This window comes from Oryctolagus cuniculus, chromosome 11 (genome assembly GCF_051225735.1).
Source record: "Oryctolagus cuniculus isolate XC-2025 breed Fujian yellow rabbit chromosome 11, ASM5122573v1, whole genome shotgun sequence".
NCBI lineage: Eukaryota > Metazoa > Chordata > Mammalia > Lagomorpha > Leporidae > Oryctolagus > Oryctolagus cuniculus.
In genome coordinates, this window is record NC_142877.1 from 12233354 (window position 1) to 12260052 (window position 26699).

The 26699-nt window shown below is 57.8% G+C and overlaps 2 protein-coding genes across 22 annotated transcripts in view; one reads left to right on the forward strand and one right to left on the reverse strand.

The window, feature by feature from the left end:
- SULF2 (sulfatase 2) overlaps positions 1-14081 on the forward strand; it is an 89508-nt gene extending 75427 nt beyond the window's left edge. For 6 of the 7 annotated variants that reach the window (XM_051844953.3, XM_051844952.3, XM_089307866.1 and 3 more), the window contains 13 exons: positions 1532-1588; positions 1938-2067; positions 3715-3928; positions 7006-7234; positions 7344-7440; positions 7801-7895; positions 8623-8682; positions 9015-9181; positions 9310-9452; positions 11089-11212; positions 12416-12449; positions 12620-12673; positions 13416-14081. In XM_051844953.3, the coding sequence (XP_051700913.3) occupies positions 1532-1588; positions 1938-2067; positions 3715-3928; positions 7006-7234; positions 7344-7440; positions 7801-7895; positions 8623-8682; positions 9015-9181; positions 9310-9452; positions 11089-11212; positions 12416-12449; positions 12620-12673; positions 13416-13446 (1435 nt within the window). In that variant the 3' untranslated portion in view covers positions 13447-14081. The remainder of the gene's footprint in view (positions 1-1531; positions 1589-1937; positions 2068-3714; positions 3929-7005; positions 7235-7343; positions 7441-7800; positions 7896-8622; positions 8683-9014; positions 9182-9309; positions 9453-11088; positions 11213-12415; positions 12450-12619; positions 12674-13415) is intronic. The other variant, XM_070051727.2, reaches the window with a different exon arrangement.
- A 761-nt stretch (positions 14082-14842) lies between these two features.
- Positions 14843-26699, reverse strand: part of NCOA3 (nuclear receptor coactivator 3) — a 145583-nt gene continuing 133726 nt past the window's right edge. For 12 of the 15 annotated variants that reach the window (XM_089307069.1, XM_070051721.2, XM_070051719.2 and 9 more), the window contains 6 exons: positions 26256-26549; positions 22661-22765; positions 19453-19681; positions 18740-18914; positions 18276-18417; positions 14843-18006 (listed from right to left, as the gene is read on the reverse strand). In XM_089307069.1, the coding sequence (XP_089163195.1) occupies positions 17995-18006; positions 18276-18417; positions 18740-18914; positions 19453-19681; positions 22661-22765; positions 26256-26549 (957 nt within the window). In that variant the 3' untranslated portion in view covers positions 14843-17994. The remainder of the gene's footprint in view (positions 18007-18275; positions 18418-18739; positions 18915-19452; positions 19682-22660; positions 22766-26255; positions 26550-26699) is intronic. The other 3 variants (XM_070051725.2, XM_051844950.3, XM_089307071.1) reach the window with 1 other exon arrangement.

Consider the following 26699-nt stretch of genomic DNA (forward strand, 5'->3'; position numbering starts at 1 on the left):
CCGTGTGCGGTCGAGGGGCCTCTCGGAGCTCAAGTTTGCAAAACTTGAAATAATAGCAGCAGCAACAGCAGGAAACGTGGCGGCCGGCCCCAGTGTGTCCTTCAAGCGTAGGGCACAGTCCTACGCTGGCAGCAGTTCCTGCTCGAGGGGCGGCGCATTTTGGTTCTCGCTGGTTCCCAGTGAGGTGGGCGTTCTTAGCATCCCCGGTTTTTATTTAATTTCAGTGATTTGAAGGCACAGGGGCCGGTGGTGGCACAGCCCAGTGAGCTGCTGCCTGCAGCGCCTGCAGCCCACGAGAGCCCGGATCCAGTCCCACCTCCAATCCCTGCTAATGCGCCTTGCAAAGCAGTGGAGGATGCCCATGGACTGGAGCCCCTGCCACCTGTGTGGGAGACCCGTTTTGAGTTCCGGACTCCTGGCTTCAGCCTGGCCCATCCCTGGCCATTGCTGCCATCTGGGGGGGAGCCAGCAGATGAAACACCTCTCTCTCTATGTGTGTGCGTGTGTGTGTGTGCGTGTGTGTGTGTGTGTCTCTCTCTCTCACTTAGCCTTTCAAGTAAAAGAGCACACACTCCCATGTACTGGGTTCCCTTCCAAAGCCAGGAGCCGGGAACTCCATCTGGGTCCCCCGTGTGGTTGGCAGGGACCCAAGTACTTGGGCCGTCCCCTGCTGCCTCCCGGGGTGCGCGTGAGCAGGAAGCTGGCGTCGGGAGCAGACCTGGGACTCGAGCCCAGGGGATCTGCAACGCCACGCGGCGTCCCAAGCTGTGCCAGACACACCCTAGGGTGCCCGTTCTAAGCATTTGGAACTGGGAGTCCCAGAGAGGGTGAGAAACCTGCGGCTGTCTCACAGCAGGCGTGGGTGTGGCTTTCAAGCCAGGGGGTGCCATGGGAACAGGGACGGTGACAAAAACAGGTGGGCAGGTGGCTGAGTCAGGCCGGGACAGGGAAGATGGGGACACAGCCACTGGTATGGCCACAGCAGCATCTGGTGGCCAGCGCTGTAACTGCTCCCAGGTTCTGGCTTCAAGGTGCTGTGTGGCCCCTGGCCTGCGTCTCCTGCGGCCAAGCCCTCCCTGTGTGGCCTCCCCGAGGGCAGATTCTGTGCACCTGCGGGAGGGGGCAGCCTCTCCCGCCCCCACCATGAGGCCCATGGGTTGGGGGGGGCGCCAGCTTGGGAGCCCGTACCCCAGGAGCCCTGGGTTCAGGACGGAAGCAGCATCTCTCTCACCCTGCCAGTCCCCTCCCGCTGCAAGGCCGGGGGTGGCAGCGATGGCATGGCCCTGCGTGAAGGACACGGGGCAGGGGTCAAGGGGAGAGGGCACCCGGAGGGCAGGGCCATTGACCGGAAGTCCAGACAGCCACACACGTGGTGTGGACTCGCGGGGACCCCGTGTCCTTGCTGCAGGCGCAGAGACCACGGGCACAGCCGCTTGGAGCTGCGTGGGAGTCCAGTGCCTCCGCAAGGAAGGGGGTGGGCGGCGTGCAGGCCCCCACGGGGCTAAGAAGCTGCCCATGGGCTTTTCCCCAGGTTCCACTTGAAGAAGAAGATGAGGGTCTGGCGGGACTCCTTCCTGGTGGAGAGGGGGTGAGTGCCGGGCCCGTGGTGCCCCCATTTCCGGGTGTCAGCAAGGATAAGCCCCAGCCAGGAGGGAAGCCCACGTGCCATCCCTGTGCGGGGGGCGGAGTCCGTGTCTGGAGGCCACGTGGTTTGTCCAGGCTGGTTTCTAACTTACAGCCGCCGCGTGCCATGGGGGAGGGCCCTCTAGAACTGCAGTCTCTCAAGTCGCTTGAGAGCCAGAGCTGTGGTCCGGCTGCACCTGCTGCCCTGCACCCCGCCACCGCCACGGCGAGGATGAACCGGCGCCGGGTGCCCGTGGCAGGTGCACGGCCCCGGGGCTCCCAGGCCAGCCCCTGCTCCTGCTCCTGCCCCACAGCAAGCTGCTGCACAAGCGGGACAGCGACAAGGTGGACGCCCAGGAGCAGAACTTCCTGCCCAGGTACCAGCGCGTGCAGGACCTGTGCCAGCGGGCCGAGTACCAGACGGCGTGCGAGCAGCTGGGGCAGGTGAGGCTCGGCGCGGCCCCTCCAAGCCCTGCCCAGGGCCCCCGTGGTGTGGCCTTCGCCCGCTGGCCTGCGGCGCCCGTCCTGCCCAGGAGGCCAGCAGCCACGGCAGAGGTCCCTGGCCTTGTCGTCCTGTGGTCGCTTTTGCAGGCAGGGGGGAGGGGCAGTGGGTGCAAGGGAGCCACTGTGCAGAGCAGGACAGACAGACAGCGAGGCTCAGCCGGCCTGCGCCGAGCTCCCGGTGCCAAAGCGCTGGCCGCAAGGGGCGCTGGGCGAGCAGGGAACCCGGCTGCCCGGCGCCTGCTCCCCGCGGTGTGGCCTGGGACAGCGGCTGCCCCACAGGGTGGCCTGAGCTGTAGGCGATGAGTCGGGGCCCCCTCCCTGGGCAGCACAAGGGAGCAGAGCACACAGCAGGCCCCCGTGGCTGGAGCGGGTGGACAGGAGGGGAGAGGGGCGCCGCCGGGCCGAGCACGGGGTCGATACAGGAGAGAGTCCATCACTGCTCCTGTTACCCTCCTGACCCAGGCCCTTGAGTTGGTGTGCATGCATTCAACTGCACCTGTTTATCTGGGCCTGGTAAGGTGGGGAGGGGGGTTTTAGACAAGGTGGTCAGGGAAGGCCTCCTGGAAGAGGTGACACTGGAGCGGAGACCTGAGGGGTGAGAGGCCTCCAGCTGCAGGCAGAGCTGGAGCAGAAGTCCTGCAGACAGAAGAGAGTGCAAGGGTCCTGAGGCAGCGCATGCTTGGGATGTGGGGAGAGAGATTACAGGGCCGAGGATGAGCGAGAGCAGGAGACGTGGCCCAGGGAGCAGGCAGGGGCTGTGCAGGGCCCCAGGATGGGGACCGGAAGCTCGGGGCTGCCGTGGAGGGTGGCGGGAGGCATCGGAGGGCAGTAAGTAGGGGTGACGTGGTCCCCCAGCTGCTGTGTGTGTGAGGATTCCTGGGGCAGATGGACGCAGGCCGGGGGCTGTAGCCGTCTCGCCGGGGTGATCCCATCGGGGCAGGCAGAGGGATGGTGGGGAGCGCGCGTGCCTGGGCCAGGCGGTGCGGGGGAGCTGAGTGAGCCGTGTCCCGCAGAAGTGGCCGTGCGTGGGGAGGGCGTGCTGGGCCAGGCGGTGCGGGGGAGCTGAGTGAGCTGTGTCCTGCAGAAGTGGCCGTGCGTGGGGAGGGCGTGCTGGGCCAGGTGGTGCGGGGGAGCTGAGTGAGCTGTGTCCTGCAGAAGTGGCCGTGCGTGGGGAGGGCGTGCTGGGCCAGGCGGTGCGGGGGAGCTGAGTGAGCTGTGTCCTGCAGAAGTGGCCGTGCGTGGGGAGGGCACGCGCCTGGGCCAGGTGGTGCGGGGGAGCTGAGCGAGCCGTGTCCCGCAGAAGTGGCCGTGCGTGGGGAGGGCGTGCTGGGCCAGGCGGTGCGGGGGAGCTGAGCGAGCCGTGTCCCGCAGAAGTGGCCGTGCGTGGGGAGGGCGTGCTGGGCCAGGCGGTGCGGGGGAGCTGAGCGAGCCGTGTCCCGCAGAAGTGGCAGTGCGTGGGGAGGGCACGTGCCTGGGCCAGGCGGTGCGGGGGAGCTGAGCGAGCCGTGTCCCGCAGAAGTGGCCGTGCGTGGGGAGGGCGTGCTGGGCCAGGCGGTGCGGGGGAGCTGAGCGAGCCGTGTCCCGCAGAAGTGGCAGTGCGTGGAGGACGCCACGGGGAAGCTGAAGCTGCACAAATGCAAGGGCCCGGTGCGGTCCGGCGGCGGGGGCGGCGGGGGCGGCGGGGCCGTCTCCAACCTCGTGCCCAAGTACTACGCGCGGGGCGGCGAGGCCTGCACCTGCGACGGCGCCCGCGACTACAAGCTCAGCCTGGCCGGCCGCCGCAGAAGGCTCTTCAAGAAGAGTAAGTGTGGCGGCCCTGGTGGCGGGGGGGGGGGGAGGGGGTGGTGACCCGAGGCTGCCCCGGGGCACGCAGCGTCCTAGGAGCTGGGGACGCAGCCAGACCCCTCGCCAGCCGCCCAGTGGAAAGGACACAGGGGCCTCGGGTGGCGTGGGGCGCGGGAGGAGCAGCGGGGTCACCTGTGCAGGGGGAGCGTGGTGGGCGTTCAGCTCAAGGCGAGGGTCAGGGCTGGCGCCGCGGCTCACTAGGCTAATCCTCCACCTAGCGGCGCCGGCACCCCGGGTTCTAGTCCCGGTCGGGGCGCCGGATTCTGTCCCGGTGACCCCTCTTCCAGGCCAGCTCTCTGCTGTGGCCAGGGAGTGCAGTGGAGGATGGCCCAAGTCCTTGGGCCCTGCACCCCATGGGAGACCAGAAGCACCTGGCTCCTGCCATCAGATCAACGTGGTGCACCAGCCGCAGTGCGCCAGCCGTAGCGGCCATTGGAGGGTGAACCAACGGCAAAGGAAGACCTTTCTCTCTGTCTCTCTCACTGTCCACTCTGCCTGTCAAAAAAAAACAAAGACGAGGGTCAGGTGTGTGTGTTCAGAGCGGAGGCTGGCGGGGACCAGGGCGCAGGCAGGAGGTGAGTGGGGAGGAGCCGCGTGTTGCGGGCGTGGCCGTGAGGTGGAGGAGGTGGTCGGGCTCTGGGTGAGACTTGAAGCGGAGCTGGCAGTGTGTGCGGCTGTGGCCCGTATGTTCCCACGTATGTTCCCAGGACTCCGAGTCTGCAAAGCCAGCGACTGCCCAAGTTCACACGCAGCTCCACGCTGCACACTCAGCCCTTTGCTCTGCCCTCAATTGCTCTGCACACGTTCCCAGCTGAAGTCAAAACAGGAAACCCTGCTGGTTCCGGGGGAGTGAGAGGTCTTCTGTCCGCTGGCCACAATGGCCAGAGCTGCGCCCATCGGAAGCCAGGAGCTTCTTCCAGGTCTCCCATGTGGGTGCAGGGGCCCAAGGACTTGAGCCATTTTCTACTGCTTTCCCAGGAGCAGCCAGGTCTCAAACTGGCGCCACAGGCAGATTCTTAACCTGCTACACCCCAGCCCCGGCAGCAGCCCTGTGAGTAGGGCAGGAGCCACCTGTGAGGAACCCCATCCAGGGACTACGCCCAAGATGCTCCCTGTCTGCTCAGCCCAGCGGGGGAGCCCACCCCGGGGTGCTTGGCAGCGTCACAGTTGTGTATGACAGGGGTGCTGCCGGGTCACATGAGGCACAGGACAGCCCCTGGCATCAGCAGTGCAGGGTCAAGGGGCCCTAGAGGGCAGCCTCTCACGCCCTGGCCGCCATGACACCCTGGGGCCCTGCAGCGGTGTGGGGAAGCCAGGCGGCCTGGGACAGAGGCTGTGCGCACCCTGGGGAAGCCAGGCGGCCTGGGACAGAGGCTGTGCGCACCCTGGGGAAGCCAGGCGGCCTGGGACAGAGGCCATGTGCACCGTGGGGAAGCCAGGCGGCCTGGGACAGAGGCCGTGCACACCCTGGGGAAGCCAGGCGGCCCCGGACAGAGGCCGTGCACACTGTGGGGGTTCATGGTCTTTATTCTCCCAACACCTCCTGGAGCCCTACTGTGTGCCAGATGCCAAGCCCCCCCAAGGTGAATGAGACAGACGCTGACCTGGGCTCATGGACGAGACAGATGGAGGCAAGTTGCCAGCAGGTGTCACTTCCTGCAGGACACGCAGATGGTCACAGACACACAGGCAGTCACCTTGGGCGAGGATGTCCCGACTGCCAAGTCCCCGACCCCGGCAGCACTGGCTGCCGCCGGCTCCTCCACCCAGCACTGAGCAGTCGCCCATTTGTCTCAGGCCTGAGCCCTGTCACACGGGAACACAGCCATCGGAACTGACCCCGACTGCCCGCGCTCACACGGGTCAGGCTTCGCACCCAGTCCGCTGGCCGCTGGGCTGTGAGTCCTGTCCCCTCTGCGCCCCATCTGTGCGGCAGGAAGGGGCTTCCGGGAGCTGGGAAACCCTTTGGGGGGGCACGATGGACAGAGCCAGGATCATGGCTGTGGGCCAGGCAAGGGGCATGGTGGGGCGGGCAGAGCTCCGTCCAGGGCCTGAGGAGGTCGCGGCTATGTGGGCGGGGGGCTTTGTCTCCACTGTGCCACGGGTTCCTCGGGAACCGTGTCTGCCCACACAGGTGGCAGCCGTCGGCTGGGGACCCCTGGGGGTCGGCAGGGTGGGAAGAGGTGAAGCGGCCAATCCCTGCACCGAGTGAGAGCAGAGGAGCCGGAGGAGCACAGGAGAGGGGGCCGAGGAGAAGGCTGGGCCCTGGAGGCCCTGTGCCCTGGAGGCTGGGCACCTGCCCCTAGAGCCTGACTCGCCTGGGCGAGGGTGCACCTCTGCAGGCCCCAGGCCGTCCTCCTCGGTTGCCCTCTAGTGGTCATCTGGGACCCAGCAGAAGCCTGGGCCGGTAACTGGCGGCCGCCCCCCGAGGGGTATGGGCTTCAACGGGAAGGTGGCAGAGGTGTACAGCAGGGAGGAGGGGCAGACCCAGCCCCTGTGCAGGCCTCTGCCTGTCCGGACCCTGCACGGCCCTGGGCCTCTGGACGGCTGCCCCGTTCTCAGGAGCTGCAGGGGCCTACGTGACCAGCCCTACCACCACCCCTTTAAAAAATCCAGCGACTTGATCAAATATTTTTTTAAGAGATTTCCTTATTTATTTGAAAGGCAGAGTTAGAGAGAGAGAGAGAGAGAGAGAGAGGTCTTCCACCTGCTGGCTCACTCCCCAAATGCCCGTGAGAGCCAGAGGGGCAGATCTGGGAGCCGGGAGCCAGGTCAGGTCTCCCTGTGGGTAGCAGGGGCCCAACCTCTTGAGCCACCAGCAGCTGCCCCCACGGTGCACATTAGCAGGAAACTGGACCTTGGATTTGAACCCAGGCCCTCGGACATGAGATGCGGGCACCCTAACTGCTGGGCCAACACACACAGGATCACGCCCTAGCTGGTCCTCAAGTCTCAGATGACCCTGAGCCTGTGGCTGAGGGCCTTCCTGGGGAGACCAGCCCCCCCAACCTGGCTCCCCCTCTACCCCCCCAGAGTACAAGGCCAGCTACGTACGCAGTCGCTCCATCCGCTCCGTGCCCGTCATCGTGGGCGGTAAGGTGTACCACCTGGGCCCCGCGAGCGCCTCCCAGCCCCGCAACCTCACCAAGAGGCACTGGCCAGGGGCCCCCGAGGAGCAAGATGACAAGGACGCTGGGGACTTCAGTGGCACTGGAGGCCTCCCAGACTTCTCAGCCCCCAACCCCATTAAAGTGACACATCGGTGAGTGTCCAGGCAGAGGCCGGGGGCGAGGGGGCACAGCGGATACTGGCACAGGCTACCCACACCTCTTGGGCCCCTGGACACCACACGTGTCCCCTCTCTCGAGCAGGTGCTACATCCTAGAGAACGACACAGTCCAGTGTGACCTGGACCTGTACAGGTCCCTGCAGGCGTGGAAAGACCACAAGCTGCACATTGACCACGAGGTGAGCGAGGCGGGGTGGGGAGACCCCTACAGAACCCTCAACCCGAGGGCGGCCCGAGTGCCAGCGCCCCGGCAGCCTGGCGAGATGTCTGTGCTGTGGCTTGCCTTTGCGTAAGCCTGGCGGGGGCAGTGGAAGCCTCGGTGGGCCAGGAAGAACAGCCCCGTTCCTTCGCCGGAGCCTGGCTGGAGGGGAGGGGGCTTCGTTCGGCAGGAGCAGCCACGGCGGTGGCCTTGGCGCCCACGATGGCAGGTGCACCCCAGGGCTGGGGAACGCAGGCTGCTGCTGCCACTGCGGGGCCAGGAGCCAGCACGGGGCTGTGCCTGCCTGGCAGGGTTCTAAGGCCACCCCTCCCCCCCCCAGATCGAAACCCTGCAGAATAAGATTAAGAACCTCCGGGAGGTCCGAGGCCACCTGAAGAAGAAGCGGCCGGAGGAATGCGACTGCCAGAAACCCAGGTGAGGGGTCGCAGGGCCCCTGCGCGCCCTGGCTGTCCCACAGGACCGCCCCTGGGGACACGGCGCCCCCTGGTGGTATTTTTCCGCCCAGTCTTCTCCACTCAGGGTAACAGCCCTTAGCCAGCTGGGCCCACAGGACCGCCCCCAGGCAGCCAGGCCAGCGCCTGGATTGCCGCAGCGCCCACGGGAGACGGGTGTGGGCTGTGTAGCCGGCTCCCAGCGCCTGCCCCGACCGCCCTTTCGGAAACTGCCCACAGGACTCCGGGGTCCCCAAAGGACTCAACTCCAGAGCGGCTCTGCCCGCAGAACCTGAGTCGTTGGGACTGGGCTGCTTCTGTGTTGGGGGGGGCGGTTTGCAAGAAGTCTCTGTTCTCCCACACTGGCGTGGCCACGTGTGGCCGTGGCTCCTGGACTGCACAGCATAACCGCAGCCCCAGAAAAGCCTGTGCAACCCAGTTTCACCCTTGGCACGCATGGGGTGGGTGGGTGGAGGGGACGCCCCTGAGCCACACCTGCCCTGGCCTGAGGTCTTCTACCAGGGCCACCTGGGCTTGAACTTGGCAGAGGCGGCTGTCCTGGGGAGTGTGGCACCCCCACACACACTGCCAACGGGGGGAGAGGGGAGGGGAGAGAGGCAGGGGGTGGGACCGGGTGGGGCAGCAGCCTAGGGGCCCCAGGAGCCACACTGGCCTGCAGGGGCTGAGGCCTGGGCTGGGGTCTGTTCCAGCTTCCACAGCCAGCACAGTGGCCGCCTCAAGCACAAGGGCTCCAGCCTGCACCCTTTCAGGTGAGAGCCGCCAGGAGACACTGCTGCCCTCCCTGAGCCAGACACAGAGGAGCCAGGCCCCGGCTTTTCCTTGAAGTCTCACTCTGCTGTGGACAGACCTCGGGCCGGTCTTGGGCGCCCCCTTGTGGCAAGGTGCTGGAGCAGCACCGCACCAGTCTCAGGAAGGGAGGGGATGGGCGAGAGCAGGGTCCCGGGAGCCCCCCACGCCTCCCCTCGGGGGCTAAGGCAGGCCACGGGCACCCAGGAGAGCCAGCTGGGCCTTGAGCAGCAGTGAGCGGCCCTCGGGGAGCGCGGGCCTGCCGCGGCCTCACCGGGGCCCCCGCGTGCCGCAGGAAGGGCCTGCCGGAGGACAAGGTGTGGCTGCTGCGGGAGCAGAAGCGGAAGAAGAAGCTGCGCAAGCTGCTGAAGCGGCTGCAGAACAACGACACGTGCAGCATGCCCGGCCTCACGTGCTTCACGCACGACAACCAGCACTGGCAGACGGCCCCGCTCTGGACGCGTGAGCACGGGCCCCGCCCCGGCGTGGGAGGGCCTTAGCGGACCCCGTAGGTCTCTCGGAGGCCGCTGCCCCGGGCCGCTCCTGGCGGCCGTGGGCGGGCAGCCAGGCTCTTCTGTTCCCCTCGGCAGTGGGGCCCTTCTGTGCCTGCACCAGCGCCAACAACAACACGTACTGGTGCATGAGGACGATCAACGAGACCCACAACTTCCTCTTCTGCGAATTCGCCACCGGCTTCCTCGAGTACTTTGACCTCAACACGGACCCCTACCAGGTGCGCACAGCCCCGGCTGAACGTAACCAGAGGGTGGGGAACGCGGGCAGCACCGGGCAGGGCCCCCACCCTGCTCAGCGACGGCAGACTCTCCCGACCCACTGGGTCCCCGAGGCGAGAAGAGTGAGTGAGGAAGCCACCGAGAATTCCAGGAGTAAGCCATCAAGGCAGGACGGAAGTGGCCCGGGTCCATGGTGCACCTGCTAGCGGGGAGTGAGGAGCGTGTAGGAGGGGCAGTTACTATGAGTTCCAGCTGTTCTGTTGTGTGGCCTTGGAACTGTCCAGGCTTCAACTTGTAAAGAAAAGCCCGACATTTTAAAACAGATTGATTTATGTATTTGAAGGCAGAATGTTGGGGCTGGCGCTGTAGCATAGCAGGTAAGGCTGCCGCCTGCAGTGCCGGCATCCCATATGGGCGCCAGTTCAAGTCCCAGCTGCTCCACTTCCCATCCAGCTCTCTGCTATGGCCTGGGAAAGCAGTAGAGGGTGGCCCAAGTCCTTGGGCCCCTGCACCTGCGTGGGAGACCTGGAAGAAGCTCCTGGCTCCTGGCTTCAGATCAGCGTAGCTCCAACTGTTGCGGTCAATTAGGGAGTGAACTAGCAGATGGAAGACCTCTCTCTCTCTCTTCCTCTCCTCCTCTCTCTGTGTAACTCTTTCAAATAAATAAATAATAAAGGCAGAATGTCAAGAGCTGGAGAGAGAAGACATCTTCCATCTGCTAGTTCACTTCCCACATGGCTCCAGCAGCCAGGTCCAGGTCTCCCTCATGGGCAGCAGGGGCCCAATCCCTTGTGTCGTCATCCGTTGCCTTCCCAGGCACGTTGGCAGGGAGCAGCCAGGAATGGGACCAGCACGAGGGGCAGCTTAAGCTGCTGTGTGCCACGCCAGCCTGAGAACTGTTCTCCGGGAAATGTGCTTTTTAATGTCAGGGTCTCCGTGCTTTGGGTGCCACACACCTGCCTGCCTTGTGTACGCGGGGTCACCCTGTCCTACCAAAAGGGGTGGCAGATGAGGTAGGCCTGTCGCTCGCCCGGCGCTCCCAGCCTGGGCAAGGCCCGGGCCGCTCACCGGTCCTTTCGCCCAACGGCTGCTCTCCGCTCCCGAGGAGCAGAGGACTGTGGGGAAAGGCTGCGGACAGCCGAGGCTCGGGAGGGCGCCTTTCCAAGCTTCGGAAGTTTCCTGGCCAGTGCCCTGAAGTTCCACATGAAGTCACAGATGGGGCTTGTCTGGTTTTGAAGAGATTCATTTATTCATTCATTCGAAAGGCAGAGTTAGGTCTTCCGTTCACCGTTTCACTCCCCAAGTGGCTGCAATGCTGGGGCCGGGGCAGGCGGAAGCCCCATCCAGGTCTCCCGCGTGGGTGGCAGGGGCCAGCACTCGGGCCCCCTGCGGCCGCCTTCCCAGGCGCATTAGCAGGAGCCGGATGGGAAGCGGAGCAGTGCTTGGGACACGCCGGCGTCACAGGGAGGCTTGACCTGCTGGTGCTGTCCCAGGAATTGCCGCCCCCAAGGAGAGGACCGGGTGGCTCTAGAGGCCGAGATGTCACCTTCCCCCAGCCCGCCAGGAGCCCTGCTGCGGGGGGTGGGGGGGGGTCCCTGCACTCATTTTGTTGACCGCCGACCTCTTCCCTATCAGCTGATGAACGCGGTGAACACCCTGGACAGGGACGTCCTCAACCAGCTCCACGTGCAGCTCATGGAGCTGAGGAGCTGCAAGGGGCACAAGCAGTGCAACCCCCGGACTCGGAACATGGACCTGGGTGAGTGGGGGCCCCGGGGAGGCGGGGCCGAGTCCCCTAGGTGAGGGAGGCCCCCGCCCGGGGCACGCAGCGGAGTTGGCCTCCCGAGACGCTGGCTGAGGACGCCTCCATGGGAAACCCGGACCCCCCGCTCCGCTCCTCCTCTTCCTGTGGTCCGGTCGCCTACTCAGTCAACCAGGAGGCACTGCCGCGCGAGCCCGGCACACACTGGCTACGGGGAGCAGAGCGGCGCCCGCACTCCCGGGACTTGCGTGGAGCGCATGTCCACTGGGACACTTCAGCCTCCCTGGGACGGGAGGGCGCCGCTGGGTGGAGGGGGCCTCCAGGAAGTGACGGCCGAGCCCAGTTCTGAAGAGCAGGCAGCAGCCGCCTCCAGAGAAACGCGGGGTCTGGCGTCAGAGTGTGAGGGGGTGGGGCCGGCTCAGGGGAGGGGGCGTCCTGGAGGCTGCATTCAGGTCCATCAGGAAGCCAGGGCGGGTCTGGGCCCAGGCCCGGGGTCAGGACTGTAGGGAGGACACAGTGACGGGGGCACCGCCGCCCCGGGAGCTGGGAGGCACGGTTGACGCCTGGGTTTTAGGAGACAGAGTCTAGGATGCCGACTGGGTATTTTCAGCGCACAAACAAAGCAGGAAGTTGTTCTTACCAGCCTCAGCGAAACACAGAGGGCGGTCTGGGGACTCCTCCCCGTCCAGGCCGCTCAGGAGAGGCCCGTTGTGATCAGAGGCACGAATTCATCGCTACCCCAGTGCTGAGCGCTGTGTGTGCCGTCGCGGGGGAGCCCCACGGCAGCCCTCTGAGATCACCGTGACCTTCACTTAGTGGACAAGGACAGTGAACCGGCTGGCAGACTCCAAAGCCTGGGCACTTGACCCCACAATCCTCAGGAAGCCTTCCCGAGGGTCCAGACCCGGGGGTCTCCCGCTGCCTGCCACGCTCTGTGGCACAGGCGTTCGTGCCGGCGTGGCTGCCCCGCCGGGACAGAGGTCCGTGCTGAGTGAGGGGCTCGGGGGCCTGGACCTGACCCAGCCACACTGGCCCACGGGCGATCTACGGGGAGGCCTCGCAGTCCCACCACTGCCCTCTGAACGGGGCCGCCGCTTTCTGGGGTGGGGGTTTCGTTTACTGAACGGTTATGGTTTGTCCTCCTTATACCACTTCTGCCCTAAACTCTGTTCCTATTTTGTTCATTTGTCCCGCATTTAGGACTCAAAGATGGCGGCAGCTATGAACAGTACAGGTACTCAGTTTTGTCATTCACGCCCCAGGGAGGCCCCGCCCTCAGTGTGTCCTGGAGGGGCCCCACCAGGGATGGGGGGGTCACTGAGATACCTTCTCCGGGTGGTTCTTTGGGGATGACTTTCTCGGTAGTGCATAACGTTCATTTTCCTTCTCACACTTGAAACGCAGGCAGTTCCAGCGTCGCAAGTGGCCGGAGATGAAGAGGCCGTCCTCCAAGTCGCTGTGAGTGCAGGGGCTGCTTCAGGCAGGGCTGGGGGCTGCCTGGCTTCGCTCTGCCAAGGCCTTCGTGGGTGCAGGCCGCTTCCCGTTACCAGTGCTGTGCCCACACCGAGGGGAGCAGTGAGCCGGCCTGGAAGATAACACACGTGAACTACATCCCGTGTTTTCAGTGACCACTGCCGCTGAACTTGAGCTGTCATGTAAGAGGTGGAGAAGATTTTCAGAATTACAGCGGCCAACATCTTGGGAGGCTGTGGCTGGTCCACATCCTTAGCACTACGGCAACCTCATTAAAGGCTCCCAAGAGGCCGGACCGACACACCCACTGCAGTGCCACTAGCGGCCAGCAGGGGCTCCATGGCCACCAGGGTCACCTGGTCACCTCTGATCCCCAGCAGGAAGGAGGTACAACTCACCAGACCTCCTAAAATCACTGAGAAAGTTAAAAATGCAGGTAGGAGAGAGAGTTCATTAACACTGGCAACAAAGCTGACATAGCCGTGTGGGTGAGCTGTCACGTGGGACCGCTGGGTGTGCATCTGTAGCCACGTGGCTTTCCCAGGCGTTGCTGTGGTGCCTCGCTCACGTTTCCGTCCCTCGGCCCTTGTTCTGCCCAGATCTTAACCACCGCCTCTGCCAGCCCGAGCGTGCCTTCCCAGGGCCCTAGAACCAGATGCCAGCAGCCGCTTCCTTGGCTGTGGGACCGAGCCTCGTCCCGCTAAGAGGAGCATGTTTTGTTCCACAGGGGGCAGCTGTGGGAAGGCTGGGAAGGCTAAGACGCAACGGCGATGGACCTGCGAAACCCAGAGGCCCCGCCTGAGTGCCCGGTGGGCAGAGACCGTGCGCGACTTCCAGGAGCCTGTGCTGTGGGCCGGGCAGCCCGAGAAACAGCCTGCTTTCGGGGACCGCGGCGACCTCCGGAGGATGAGCGGCGGGAGCAGAGCTTCAGGAAGCCCACCTGCGCCCCTGCTTCTGCCTCGCCAGCCGCACAGGATGCGTCTCGGATCAGAAGTCACCACTAACCCTCGAGAGGCTCGCGAGGGGAACAGAGATTTTCTTGGAAATTTCCCCCAAGGGTGAAAGTCACTGGAATTTTTTTTTTTTTTAAATCATAGGGGGAAAACGACTCTGTTTTAAATCCTCGTATTCTTTTGATTCATCACAAAGAAGGAACTGAGAAACCGGCAGGGGCAGCTGGCAGATGCTGCGACAGCACACAGTGAGACCGTGAGTCAGTGGCACAAGACAGGCGACACGGACCTAGCACGATCGTCCTGGCCGGCTGCCTTCCCTGTACATACGTGACTCTCGCCCTGTAACCCACACGGGACCGTTCGGGGACTGACCCGCAGAACCCCCCGTGTTCAAGAGTGGCGCGCCAATAAACGCCCTGTGGCCAGTGTCAAAGAAACCCTCGTCGTTGTGGCCGTTCGTTGCTGCCCACACCCCGTCCCCCGCCCCGTCACCCATCCCCGAACTGTGTTTTCAGGTACTGAAAAGCAATGAAGTATGTATGTCCCACATTTTAGAGATCGTTTTGTAAAGAATTTTTGTAGCTGAGTATTGTCATACAATGTTCAAAGCCCCGGCTGATGACCAGCAGTTATAAGAAACACTTGTTTTGTTAATTCTCAGGAGTTTTCTGCTGTGTTTGTTAAAGAATCCAAGCTACAACAGTGAGCGCCTGGTTTGCAAGGAGATGCGGTAGGTTTACAGAACTTTTAAGGGGGAGCAGGTGGTTGCAAATCAATGACTAAAAGGTAGCAGACGGCAGGCAGCCTCACAGGGCGCCTCACGTTACTCCAGCTGCCAGCAGTTCGCCCCCTTAGCCAACCTGTGTATGTGGCAGGCGGCAGCCAGCATCCGCTGACGGCGCTCCACAACGGACAGAGAGGATCCCAGGTCCTCCTGTTCTGGAAAACGGTTCCCTCTCTGCCTTGCGGCGCCACAGACGGCCCAGGCTTCCTGCAGAAGCTGGGGGTGGGGTGTGCGTGAACCCCATCGACCCATTCACTCTACAAATGGCCAAGGCTGGGCATGGCTCAAAGGCTCCCTGGTTTTTGTTTTAACTTTAGAAGTTGCTACCATTATCTTAAATAGGCCTCCCTAACCTTCTCTTTTACCCTCAATCCAACTGGGATTTAAAAAAAAAAAGGCAAAAAGCTCTTAGGCTCCAACTTTACGTAGAAACCTTTATTTACAGCGACATCTAAAACAGCCAGCAAAGCAGTCCCAGTTCACCACCCACCCCATGTCGTCAGTCATCTCTTGTGGTTTCGAATCTCTGTAGGGTAAAAGAACAATTTTTTAAAGCAGTGCTTAATGTAAACTTGATTGAAACTGAATTCATTCTTGGTACTTAATTCCTGAGAATTTGAATATTGCTCTCAGACTGACGTTAGCTTCTTTGAACTTCCACACACTGGAGAGAGACGGGGAGGAGAGCGAGAACACCATGCTCACTACCGCACAGTTTGCCTTGCAGCTGAGAACAACTCGGGTCCCTCTGCAGCAGGCGTGAAGTTGCAGCCACCCTGGAGGGAGCGCTCCCGAGAACGTCCTACTGGGAACACACCCCTCCGCACGGGGCACGAGCCACCCAGTCTGGCTTTTGCCCAGCTGCATCTGCCCCGGGGGCAGAGCGCGTCTAGGGCACCCGCACCCTCCCGACTCGCCACACACGGGTAGCTACACCTTGTCATCCAGATGCAATTAAAAAGTGGCCTTAACGTGAATATTAACAATGCAACTTCTGTTTTTTAAAGGAAGAAACATGTATCCTTTATATTGTTTTGATCTTCATAAAATATATTTATTTATATATCTTTGGATTCAGCAAAAAAGTAGGTACTGGAAATATCCCACATTCTAAAAGCAGAAGAAAAGATGACGGATTCTGGTCACCCAAGAGATACCTAGGTTTAAAAGGGGGTGGTGCAGGGGTGGGGGTGAGGAGAGGTAGCAGCGGAGCACAAAATCCTCCAAGACAGGTCAAAGGGTGAGAAAGGCAAAAGCAAATTCTCTGAGACAGCGTCGATTAAAAGCAAATCAAAAATCTCAAGTTTGCACCATTTTTGTAAAACAAACAGGTAGAAAACACAAAGACTTATAATAAATGTAATTCCCCCCCATAGAAAAGTGAGCGCTAGCGCCTTCCCGTGAGCCTGGAGCCAGGACTGGGGAGGAGACAGGACGTGGTCTCTGTTGCTGCGTCCTGGAAGTGAGGGAGGAGGAGCACCCGTCCATCCCCCTCGACACCGACACCGCCAGGCCGGCGACCGGGCTCTGCCTCAGCTCTGCCTTCCCCGGACGGGAGAAGGTGTCGTCTGCCAAGTACGATGCTTGACTGTGTAATCGAGGGGGAAGAAACTCACGATGCTTATACATTGTTGGGAAAATAAAGTCCCCACCCCACCCCCACCCCCAGTGGTAGCTCTGGGAACATCAGGGCTCACGTCCTCATGCCAGAGAAATTGAATGACCACACCTTCAGAGAGGCATCTACAAAGTTGGCTGAAGGTGTTAAAACATTTTTTAAATTTACCTGCCTCGATTATTGCTAGAAAATGATGCCAAGGCTGGCAGAGAGATCTGAAATTCACAGATACTCCAAAAACCAGATTTCATTCAACTGTTGGAACCTAATAAAGTAACCCTGATAAAAGGAATTAAACTTGATTTCCCCCCTACTCCCAATTACCTAGAACAGGTGTCAAGGAGAGGCAGCCTCAGGAAAGAGAGGAGACTGAAGAGGGGGTGGGCAGGGACGCTCAGTGGGACTGTGGCTCTGAACCGCAGCAACGCTGTTCTGGACACGGCGCTTAGGAAGTCACCCTGACTGTTCTAACCCAGAGGCGTGCAGTTGCCAGCGGTGTGAGCAGAATGGCAAGGCAGCGGAGCAGACACCAGGAAGCGCGCCAGGCTTGCACTCCTGCGACCTCAATGTGGGATGCAGATCCTAGCAACCAAAGTCTTAGTGCACTCCTAGAATGGATGAAAAGACAATTAAAAATAATAATCGCTACTGGTATAGACTGCTTAAAATCCAAGAGATTCCTTTTAAGTCAAATTGCTTGTTTTTAATTCCTGACTTTAAGTGTTTATTTCCCCATATCCATTCTTTCCCAAAATTAACAAAAGTGCTTAGTTCTGGTAGAGGAATTTAAAATGTAAATGCCTACATCTAAACAAATGATCTCTTAAAAAGCATTGAGATTGGGAGATTGAAAAGGGTGAGGCGGCAAAGGCTGGCGGAGGACAGGCTGCCTTCACCTCCCCCCGGCCCCCCGCTGCACAACTTGGGGGGGGGGTGGCCCGTGTGCCAGCAGCCACGCCACACTGAGCTTACAGAAATCAACAATGTTAAATATTTCGCTTCACAAACTTTGTAAAAATGAGTTGTGATCTACAAAAAAAGGTATATACATATTTTACATAATACAATATCTTAAAGGTCATATTTACAAAAAAAATATTCACAGAAACACTGTGAAATTCTGATTCAGAATGCAGTACCTGGCCTTGAGTTTTCAGAGTTTATTTTCAAAAAGCATTATTGCTCTACCATATAGGCAAAGGGTGACACTAATATTCTTTAAAAAATCATAGTTCTTGTCCAAGAGATTAGACAAAAACCAGGAATGTGGTTCATTCCTCAAGACCGCAAGAATATTGCATTTATCCATTACTTTCTAAATAAAGTGCACGCGGCTGCACATGAGCATGTGAACACTTTGCTACTGCTGCAATTAAATACTGTCATCTCATCTTCCCTTCTGAAAGCCATCTAGCATCGGTGACAGGTCCCCGAGGTGAAGGTTACAGAACATGGGGGCAGATCAGTCTTGAGGAGAAAGCCCAGGACACAGACAAGGGACAGAGTCGCTCCACGCCAGCCAGGGGCAGGGCAGGAGAGGCCAATTCCAAAGGAACCACTTGGAGACGAAACAGGACGCGGGGAACTGTGCTCTTTGTCCAGCACTGCAGAGAGAAGCCACATGTTCTCCTCTGCCTCTCCAATGTTGTCTGGCCCACCTATTTGAGAGACTTTGGCTATCAAGGCAGAAAGAAGTGGCACTCCATGTCTCCAGGATTACATCCCTCGGAGGCAGACCGTCAGGTGCACAGGGTGGGGAGTACAGGGAGGTGCTGCGCTTCAGCTTCAATCCAGTCCTGCTCACACGGCATCACTTGGAACTCCCTTGACAGGGCTCACGCCGGCCCCTTCTTCAAGTCGGCCCGCGCAGAACGAGTCTTCCCTCCCGACAGTCCACGTGCAGTGTCATCTGTATACTGATCTCCTTAGAGGGCCTGGTATCGAGACGTCAGCAGTACTTCTGTTAACAACCAGAAAGAACGGGAATAAAACGGGCGCTCAGCACAACAGAAGACAAATCCCAGTGTCGACAGTGATGGCCTGCAACGTGGCCTGGCGGGCTCCGACCCCCGAGGTCCCCAGTGCCAAAGTGTTCTCAATTGCTGTACTTCAAGTGACGTGAGGACATCCGAGTGAAATCCTACACGGGACCTTTAGATTACAGGGGAGGGAGGCAGTGGTTCTCTCCAGAAAACAGGAACTTTCTGGAAAAGCAGCAGATGTCCTTACCTGGTCAGGACCCAGGGGCATGCCGGCCATGGGCACGGGGCCCATGCTCATCTGTCCCAAGTGGCCAGCGCTGCCGTTCATGTGCACCATCCCGAACGCTGCAGGGCTCGCCTGGTGCGCGAACTGCTGCGGGGCAAAGGAGCTGCGGGGAGAGCGCGGCATTAGCTCGGGAGTCACTCAGCGGCTCGGGCACAGGGCGAGACCATCACCACGTTAGGACCACTAGGTAGGAGATACTGGGAGAGGATCCTGCCCACAGTGTTCTTCCACTTACGCTGCCTGTACTCGGGGCCCCACTGGGCTTGTGTGCCATATGACAGGTTCTTAAAACGGACACCACCGACACCATCTAATAGCCCAGGCCGTCTGAGTGCCCCACCCAGGCGTGGCTGAAAGCGCAGAGACGTCCACTCCCTGGCCTGCGGCACTGGGATGTGAAGGCTCCTGGAGTCGCTGGTCTTTACCTGCTCCTGGCCAGGCCTCCTGACGGCCAGCCCTTCATCTCTGAGGACTGATACATGGGTGCAGTCTGAGGGTGCTGCAGCATGGGGTTCTGGGAAGGACCCATCCTCGATGACATCATTGCATTAGGAGGACTAGACACTCTTCCAAAGGTTGGGTCTGGCTGCTGTCCCATTCCTTAAAAGAAAACAGGAAAAACTTAAGTGCTCATGCATCACTTTCTCATCCTCTCAGAAGGGGACGGGAACAGGCGCCGACAGTGCACAGGGTGTCGCCTCCCACCTATTCCTGCTCTGGACCGAGGTGACAACCACAGTGATGGGCTCACCACAACAGAAAGGCTCCCCGTCTAGGTCACATGAGGCCCACCGTTTCCATGGTGATTCTGTGCCCAGGGACTCACTCTAGTCGCACCACTGCCCCTCTCATCCCGAGATGGCTGCACCCAGAAACGTAAGCTGTGACCCCTGGCGTCCCACAGCCTCTCAAAGCAGGCCAGCAGAGAAATCGGCATCACCGTAAGACGCCCGTGCGGTGGGAGCTCGGAAGCCCCCACGGTCCATTCCTGCCTCCGGCACCACCGAGTTCCCACCCTGGGGCACAGAGGCAGCAGTGAGACAGGGCGAGACGTCTGCTTCTCAGGTGTGCCGATCCAGTGACGCTCGTGTCTTCCACAACGTCACTCAGGAAAGCACACCCTCCCCGCCCACTTTACCGTAATTTGGTGGATAAGGAAACTGCTGTGGTGGCGCCTGTGGCATCGCAGGTCCTGCCAAGACCCCATCCATGCTGGGGGAGGCGGTCACATTAGGGGGCGGGCTGAAGGCTCGGGTCTGCTGCTGCTGCTGCTGCTGCATCAACATGGCCGCCCTCTGCTGCCGGAAGTGATGACTCAGCAGCTCTCTGCTGCGCTGGGCAACCATCTGGGCATTCAGAAAGCCCTGCTAACGCCCAAGGAGAAGCGTGGTCACGTATGCATAGCACAATCCAGCCAGTGCCCCACGCGTGGGACCCCCACACCACGTCGGGGGCAGAGAGGAAACCACCCAGTGTCTACGCACTAGTCCTGGCGATAAAAGCTTTTAGGCTGTTGGGGGGGGGGGGGACCTGGAGGTTATTTGTAGCTAGGAAACACGGGGAGACAAGTTGTCACGCTTTTGATGTAGCTAGAAGCACTTCTCACAGTGACAGAACAGTTAGCATAAAATCTGAAGACAGACTCTTCAGAAACCAGGAAATAAAACTGTTTCTTAGAGGGCAAGACTGAGAGTGTGCTGGGTGGTAGAGGAGCGAAGCGGGGGGGGGGGGGGGGGGGGGGGGGGGCGGGGGGGGGCACAGGGCTGTCTCCTGAGGACCCGCCCCAGCTCATGCGCTCTCTTCTAAACCTTCTAACAGAGGCAGGGAAGACCCTGAAGCTGTCTCAACTCTTCCACTGGAGAGCATCATTTCCAAAAAACACACTTGTATCATCCTTTCAGAGGACACCTAACAGCTTATACAGGGTGTCTGATTATCAAGAAAATAGAGAGGCTCTTCTAAGTGGGCATAGACGTGAAAATCAAGCATTTCACAGGTTAAAAAAAAAAAAAAAAAAAAAACACCTTGGTTTCCCACCCTAGTAAGTGACTGTCATGTAGTCATCTGCCTCATTCACATTAAGAAAACACCTGGACACCCTTCCTTTCCACCACTGGCTGCAGACACAGAGTTTAACATTCCCTGCCGTGATGGGAAACAGGTCATCCCAGACTCATTGAGAATGGAATTATGTATCATTTTCTTTTTCTTTTTTTTTTTTTTTTCAGAAAGCTTTTATTGAATGAATGCAGATTTCACAGGTGCAGCTTTAGGAACCCCCCCCCCCAATACCTGCCCTCCCACTCTCACTCCCGTCCCACCTCCTACTCCCTCTCCCACCCCATTCTTCATTAAGATTCATTTTTACTTATCTTTATATACAGAAGACCAACTCTACACTAAGTAAAGAGTTCAACAGTTTGCACCCACACAGACACACAAAGTATAAAGTACTGTTTGAAGACAAGTTTTACTGTTAATTCTCATAGTAAAATGCATTAAAGACAGAGGTCTTACATGGGGAGCAAGTGCACAGTGACTCCTATTGGTGATTTAACAACTGACATACTTATTGATGACGTCAGTAATCACCCACGGCTCTTGTCTTGAGCTGCCAAGGCTATGGAAGCCTTTTCAGTCCACAAACTCCAACATTATTTGATGGGGCCATAAGCAAAGTGGAAGTTCTCTCCTCCCTTCGGAGAAAAGTACCTTCTTCTTTGATGGCCCATTCTTTCCACTGGGATCTCACTCACAAAGATCCTTCATGTAGATCATTTTTTGTCACAGTGCCTTGGCTTTCCATGCCTGAAATGCTCTCATGGGCTTTTCAGCCAGAAATGCCTTAAGGGCTAATTCTGAGGTCAGAGTGCTGTTTAGGGTGTTTGTCATTCTGAGTCTGCTGTGTGGCCTCTTCCCATGTTGGCTCATTCTCTCTTTTTTAATTCTATCTATTGTTTTTTTTTTTTTTATTATTACAGAGGATCAGGTTAGTATGCATTAAGTAAAGATTTCAACAGTTTGCACCCCCATAGAAACACAAAGTGAAATATATTATTTGAGTACTCGTTATAGCATTAAATCACAATGTACAGCACATTAAGAACAGAGATCCTATATGAGGAGTAAGTGCACAGTGACTCCTGTTGTTCACTTTACAAATTGACACTCCTGTTTATGGCATCAGTAATCTCCCTATGCTCCAGTCATGAGTTTCCAAGGCTATGGAAGCCCCTTGAGTTCTCCGACTCTTATCGTGTTTAGACAAGGTCATAGTCAAAGTGGAGGTTCTCTCCTCCCTTCAGAGAAAGGTACCTCCTTCTTTGAAGACCTGTTCTTTCCACTGGTAATTCTATCTATTGTTATTACCAGATACTTGGTCTTATTTTTGTGATCCCTTTGACACTTAATGCTAGCTATATGATCAGTTACACACTTAATATGATCACTTGAACACGTAAGATGGCATTAGGACCACCCAGCTTAATGGGATTTGGAGTCCCATGTGTGGGGAGCAACTGGGAGCAACTTGGACTAGACTAAGTTACTGGAATTAAGACTTATTCTATGCATCTGCTCTCCCACAATATGGCGCTGGGAGAGAAGAAAACAGCTTCTACACAGCTGCCTCCAGTTCAACCAATAAACTGTAGGACCTGCTCCTGATTGGAGGAGAGCAGCGTACTCGGCGTGTGGGTAGCAGAGTTGGGATTGGTGGAAGAGGACTATAAAGGAGGAGAGAGACAACATGCACCAGGAACATCTATCTGAAGGAACACCTGTGCAGCCCCCGAGAGAGCCGGCTGGCGGTGTGCCACTCCCCCGCGGAAGTGGGGAAAGTGGCTAGGGGGAACCGCCCTTCCACGGAGGTGGAAGGGTTGGTAGCCAACCCGGGAAGAACCAGCAGCAAACCCGGGAAGGGCCGAGCAGACAAAAGAACAGCGCAGGGTCCTGTGTCATTCCTCCACGAAGACAGGGAGCGACACCCATGGCAAGTTTTTAGCTTTATCCTTTCTTTATACTTATAATTACCAAAATTTTACCTAATGACCCTGTGGTTTCACAATTCAGGAACATAGAAATGTTTACAGGTTATTTTAAATTCCTAAAAAGCCAAGCGATAGCTGCTATACGTTAAAAGATACTAACCAGTGACTTTAATGAAGACCCCCTCCTCCTTCTCTGATGCCTGTCATCACCAGCAAGAGAGAAGGGAAGAGAAAACGCATGATGGGGCTACAGAATGGCTTCTTACAGGAGAAATTTGGAATTGCTCTAGCACTGAGCACCAAGCATGGGCTGCCTGTGCTGGGGTGGGCACTGAGTGAACGTGGAAAATGGCTCACCTGGGAGTTCACCTGGGGCTGCACCATGGGCCTCATCACTGCAGCACCGCCAGCAGCTGGGTTTTCCATTTTCATGTCGAGTGCCTGACGGCTCTGATTCAAAAACTGAAGCAAGGCAGGTTCATTAGAATGCAAGTGAGCATGTTAACAGCCCCAAACAGCTTTCCAAACCCTCAGCACCAGCGCCTAAGGTCACGACATCTCTAAATCCATTAATGTGGCTAAGCCACACCTAGCTGGACCAGTACACTTTCGCATGCACAAGGTGAATGATGAGGTGGGTGTTGTGTGTGGCACAGTGGATTAAGCTGCTGCTTGGGGCACTTGCATCCTATTATCGGAGTGCTGGTTCAAGTCCCAGCACCTCCTGCTTCTGATCCAGCCTCTTAATGTAACCCGGGAGGCAGCAGGTAATGGCCTGAGTGTTTGGGCCCCTACCACCTACAAAGAGGCCCAGATGGAGTTCCAGGCTCCTTCCCAGCCCTGGCTGTTGTGGGCATTTGGGAAATAGACCAGCACGTGGAAAACAGAGATCTATCTACATCTCCCCTTCTTCCCCACTGGCCACTCAAGAAATTGAAAATAAACATTTAAAAAAAGGTTAATGATGAAAAGTTCTTGCCTCGTATATAAAGCCTTACTGTTTGGCATTGGGAGAAAAATCAAAGTGCAATTGTGCAGTTTAAAGAGTATCTTTAAGGGGTCGGCACTGTGGTGCAGTGCGTTAATCCTCTGCCTGCGGCGCCGGCATCCCATATGGTCTCCAGTTCTAGTCCCGGCTGCTCCACTTCCAATCCAGCTCTCTGCTGTGGCCTGGGAAAACAGTGGGAGATGGCCCAAGTCCTTGGACCCTGCACCCACGTGGGAGACCCGGAAGAAGCTCCTAGCTCCTGGCTTCGGATCAGCACAGTTCCAACCATTGCGGCCTTCTGGGGAGTGAACCAATAGATGGAAGACCTCTCTCTGTCTCTGTCTCTCTCTCTCTGTCTCTCTCTGTGTGCCTCTCAAATATATTTTTAGATTTATTTTTATTTATTTGAAAGAGTTACAGATAGAGAGGTCTTCCATCCGATGGTTCACACCCCAGATGGCCACAATGGCTGGAGCTGTGCCAATCCGAAGCCAGGAGCTTCTTTTGGGTCTCCCACATAGGTGCAGGGGCCCAAAGACTTGGGCCATCTTCTACTGCTATCCCAGACCATAGCAGAGAGCTGGATCAGAAGAGGAGCAACCGGGACTAGAACCGGCACCCATACGGGATGCCGGCGCTTCAGGCCAGGGCTTTAACCCTCTGTGCCACAGCGCCGGCCCAAAATAAAGAGCATCTTCAGGATTACTCAGGCACTTGGTTGGTCCCCATGCCTCATGGTATGGGAGGTCTTCTGGCATGCTCCTCTGCCCATGGGCCCCTTCTCCCTTGCAGCCTCTGGTCTACTCCCTGGGAAAACCTGGCATGAAACTCCTGGTTTAAGTCCTGATAATTTTCTCCCTGAAATAAAGCTGTCCCTTTCCTGTGCATTGCTCTCACTACATAAATACTAAAAGCTTAAAAATAAATAAATAAATAAATAACGAGTATCTTCAGGATCATTCAGGTACTTCAGGAAATAGGTTGAACTTGATCAGAGTAATAGTGAATAAAGTATTTCCTCTGCTACCTTTCCCTAAGTAACTGCTAGTGAAAAGGAAAAAAAGATAAAAAGTAAAAGGAGGCCGGCACCGTGATTCACTAGGCTAATCCTCTGCCTTGCAGCGCCGGCACACCGGGTTCTAGTCCCGGTTGGGGCGCCGGATTCTGTCCCAGTTGCCCCTCTTCCAGGCCAGCTCTCTGCTGTGGCCAGGGAGTGCAGTGGAGGATGGCCCAAGTACTTGGGCCCTGCACCCACATGGGAGACCAGGACAAGTACCTGGCTCCTGCCTTCAGATCAGCGCGGTGTGCCGGCCGCGGCAGCCATTGGAGGGTGAACCAATGGCAAAAGAAAAGACCTTTCTCTCTGTCTCTCTCTCTCACTGTCCACTCTGCCTGTCAAAAAAAAAAAAAAAAAAAAAAAAAAAAAACAACTAAAAGGATACAATGGACCCATTGCCACAGCTTTCCCAAGTACCTACGCTGACTTTAGGATTGTTCATGCGGCAGAGAGTCTTGGGCTCAACGGATCTAAAGGTAGCTTAGTTCTGCCACATTTAATGACTCAGAATACTCAAGACACAGACAGTAGAAATTAAATCTTGAAGCACTTGTGGGGAGGCAGGAGCGTGGCCTAGTAAGACGCGCATGTCCCACATCAGAACGCAGTGTTTGAGTCCCAACTCCGACTCCTTTCTGCAGCTTCCTGCCAACAGAGCCCCTGGAGGCAGCAGTCTGGCTCAGGTGGTTGGATTCCCCCACCTGAGTGGGAGACAAGGATTGGGTTCCCGCCCTTTGATTTCAGCCTCCCAGCCATTGTGGACATTTAGGGAAGGGAGCCAGAGGATGGGAGCTCCCTCCCTCTCTGCCTCTCAAATTAACTTTTTTAAACAGGTAGAGTTATTGACAGTGAGAGAGAGACAGAGAGAAAGGTCTTCCTTCCGTTGGTTCACTCCCCTAATGGCCGCTATGGCTGGCGCTGCACCAATCTGAAGCCAGGAGCCAGGTGCTTCCTCCTGGTCTCCCATGCGGGTGCAGGGACCCAAGCACTTGGGCCATCCTCCACTGCCTTCCCCGGGCCACAGCAGAGAGCTGGACTGGAAGAGGAGCAACCGGGACAAAATCAGCACCCCAAACGGGATTAGAACCCAGTGTGCCGGCGCCGCAGGCAGAGGATTAGCCAAGTGAGCCGTGGCGCCGGGCAAATAACTTTTAATTAAAATTAAAACATTAGTTGGGGGTAAAGAAACAATGACAGAACAGAAATCTTATCCTAGGATATTAATAGAGAGCTCCAGTTCTATAAAACTTCTAGATACCAGAAGTTTCAGAAAATGTGCTAAAATCAAGGTTTAAATATTTGGTTATTAGTATTAAGGACTTTTAGAAAACAAATTACCTACCTTTAAGAAATCAATGAACACATTATTCCCCCTAACTCAATTCTTTCTGGTATGTGTGCCTTTTGAACCTATACAATGGAATGCTCTACTGAAAGGTGTCCATGGGCCAGCATTGTAAAGCTACCACCCCTACCACTGGAATCCCATATGGATGCCAGTTCAAGTCTCAGCTGCTCCTCTTCAATCCAGCTCCCTGCTAATGGTCTGGGAAAGCAGTGGAAGATGGACCCCCCGACACCCACACTGGAGACCCAGAAGAAGCTCCTGCCTTCAACCTTGGAAGATTCCTTCTCTGTGTGTGTGTGTGTGTGTGTGTGTCCCTATCTCTCTAGCTCTTTCAAATAAACAAATCTTTAAGGAAAAAAAAAAAAAGAGGTATCCAATTCTAAAACAGCCACTCGTAAGCAAGGAGCCATCTGTTACAAATCTTAACACAGGAGGATTTCCTTTACTTGACAAGAGAGAGAACCAGAGGAAAGAGCTCTGAGGAACACAATCCAAAAGCAAGTAAAGCAGTGAGGCCAGAAGAAAGGCAGGTGGGCAACCCAGAGGACGCAACTGTTACCTGCTGGCCCTGCAGCCTCTGCTGGAGCTGCATTCTGAGCTGCTTGGGGGTGTTTGTCCGGGGCCTCATCATGTTGGCCCTGGGGTGCGCTCCTTGGAGAGGGAAGCCGCCCTGCTGGCTCATCTGAGTCATCATGGAGTTAAAGGACGGTGACTGTCCCTGCAGATTAAAGCCTCCTTGCATGGGAGGCCCCTGTGCAGGGTACGGCTGCCCATACAACGCTGCCTTCTGCTCCATCGTCACTGCTGCTTCTTGGCCTGGGAAAGCATCCTGTTTGGGCTCCAGAGCTTGTCCCTTAACATCCAACACACAAACACAACAGGGAAGCGCATCAGTGAAAGCAGTCAAAAGGTGAAAACGTGGGCAATCATGCTGCAGGATTCCAAAAACAAAGTCGAATTTATTTTCTTACCATCTGAGGTCTCACACCCTATCAGTTCATGG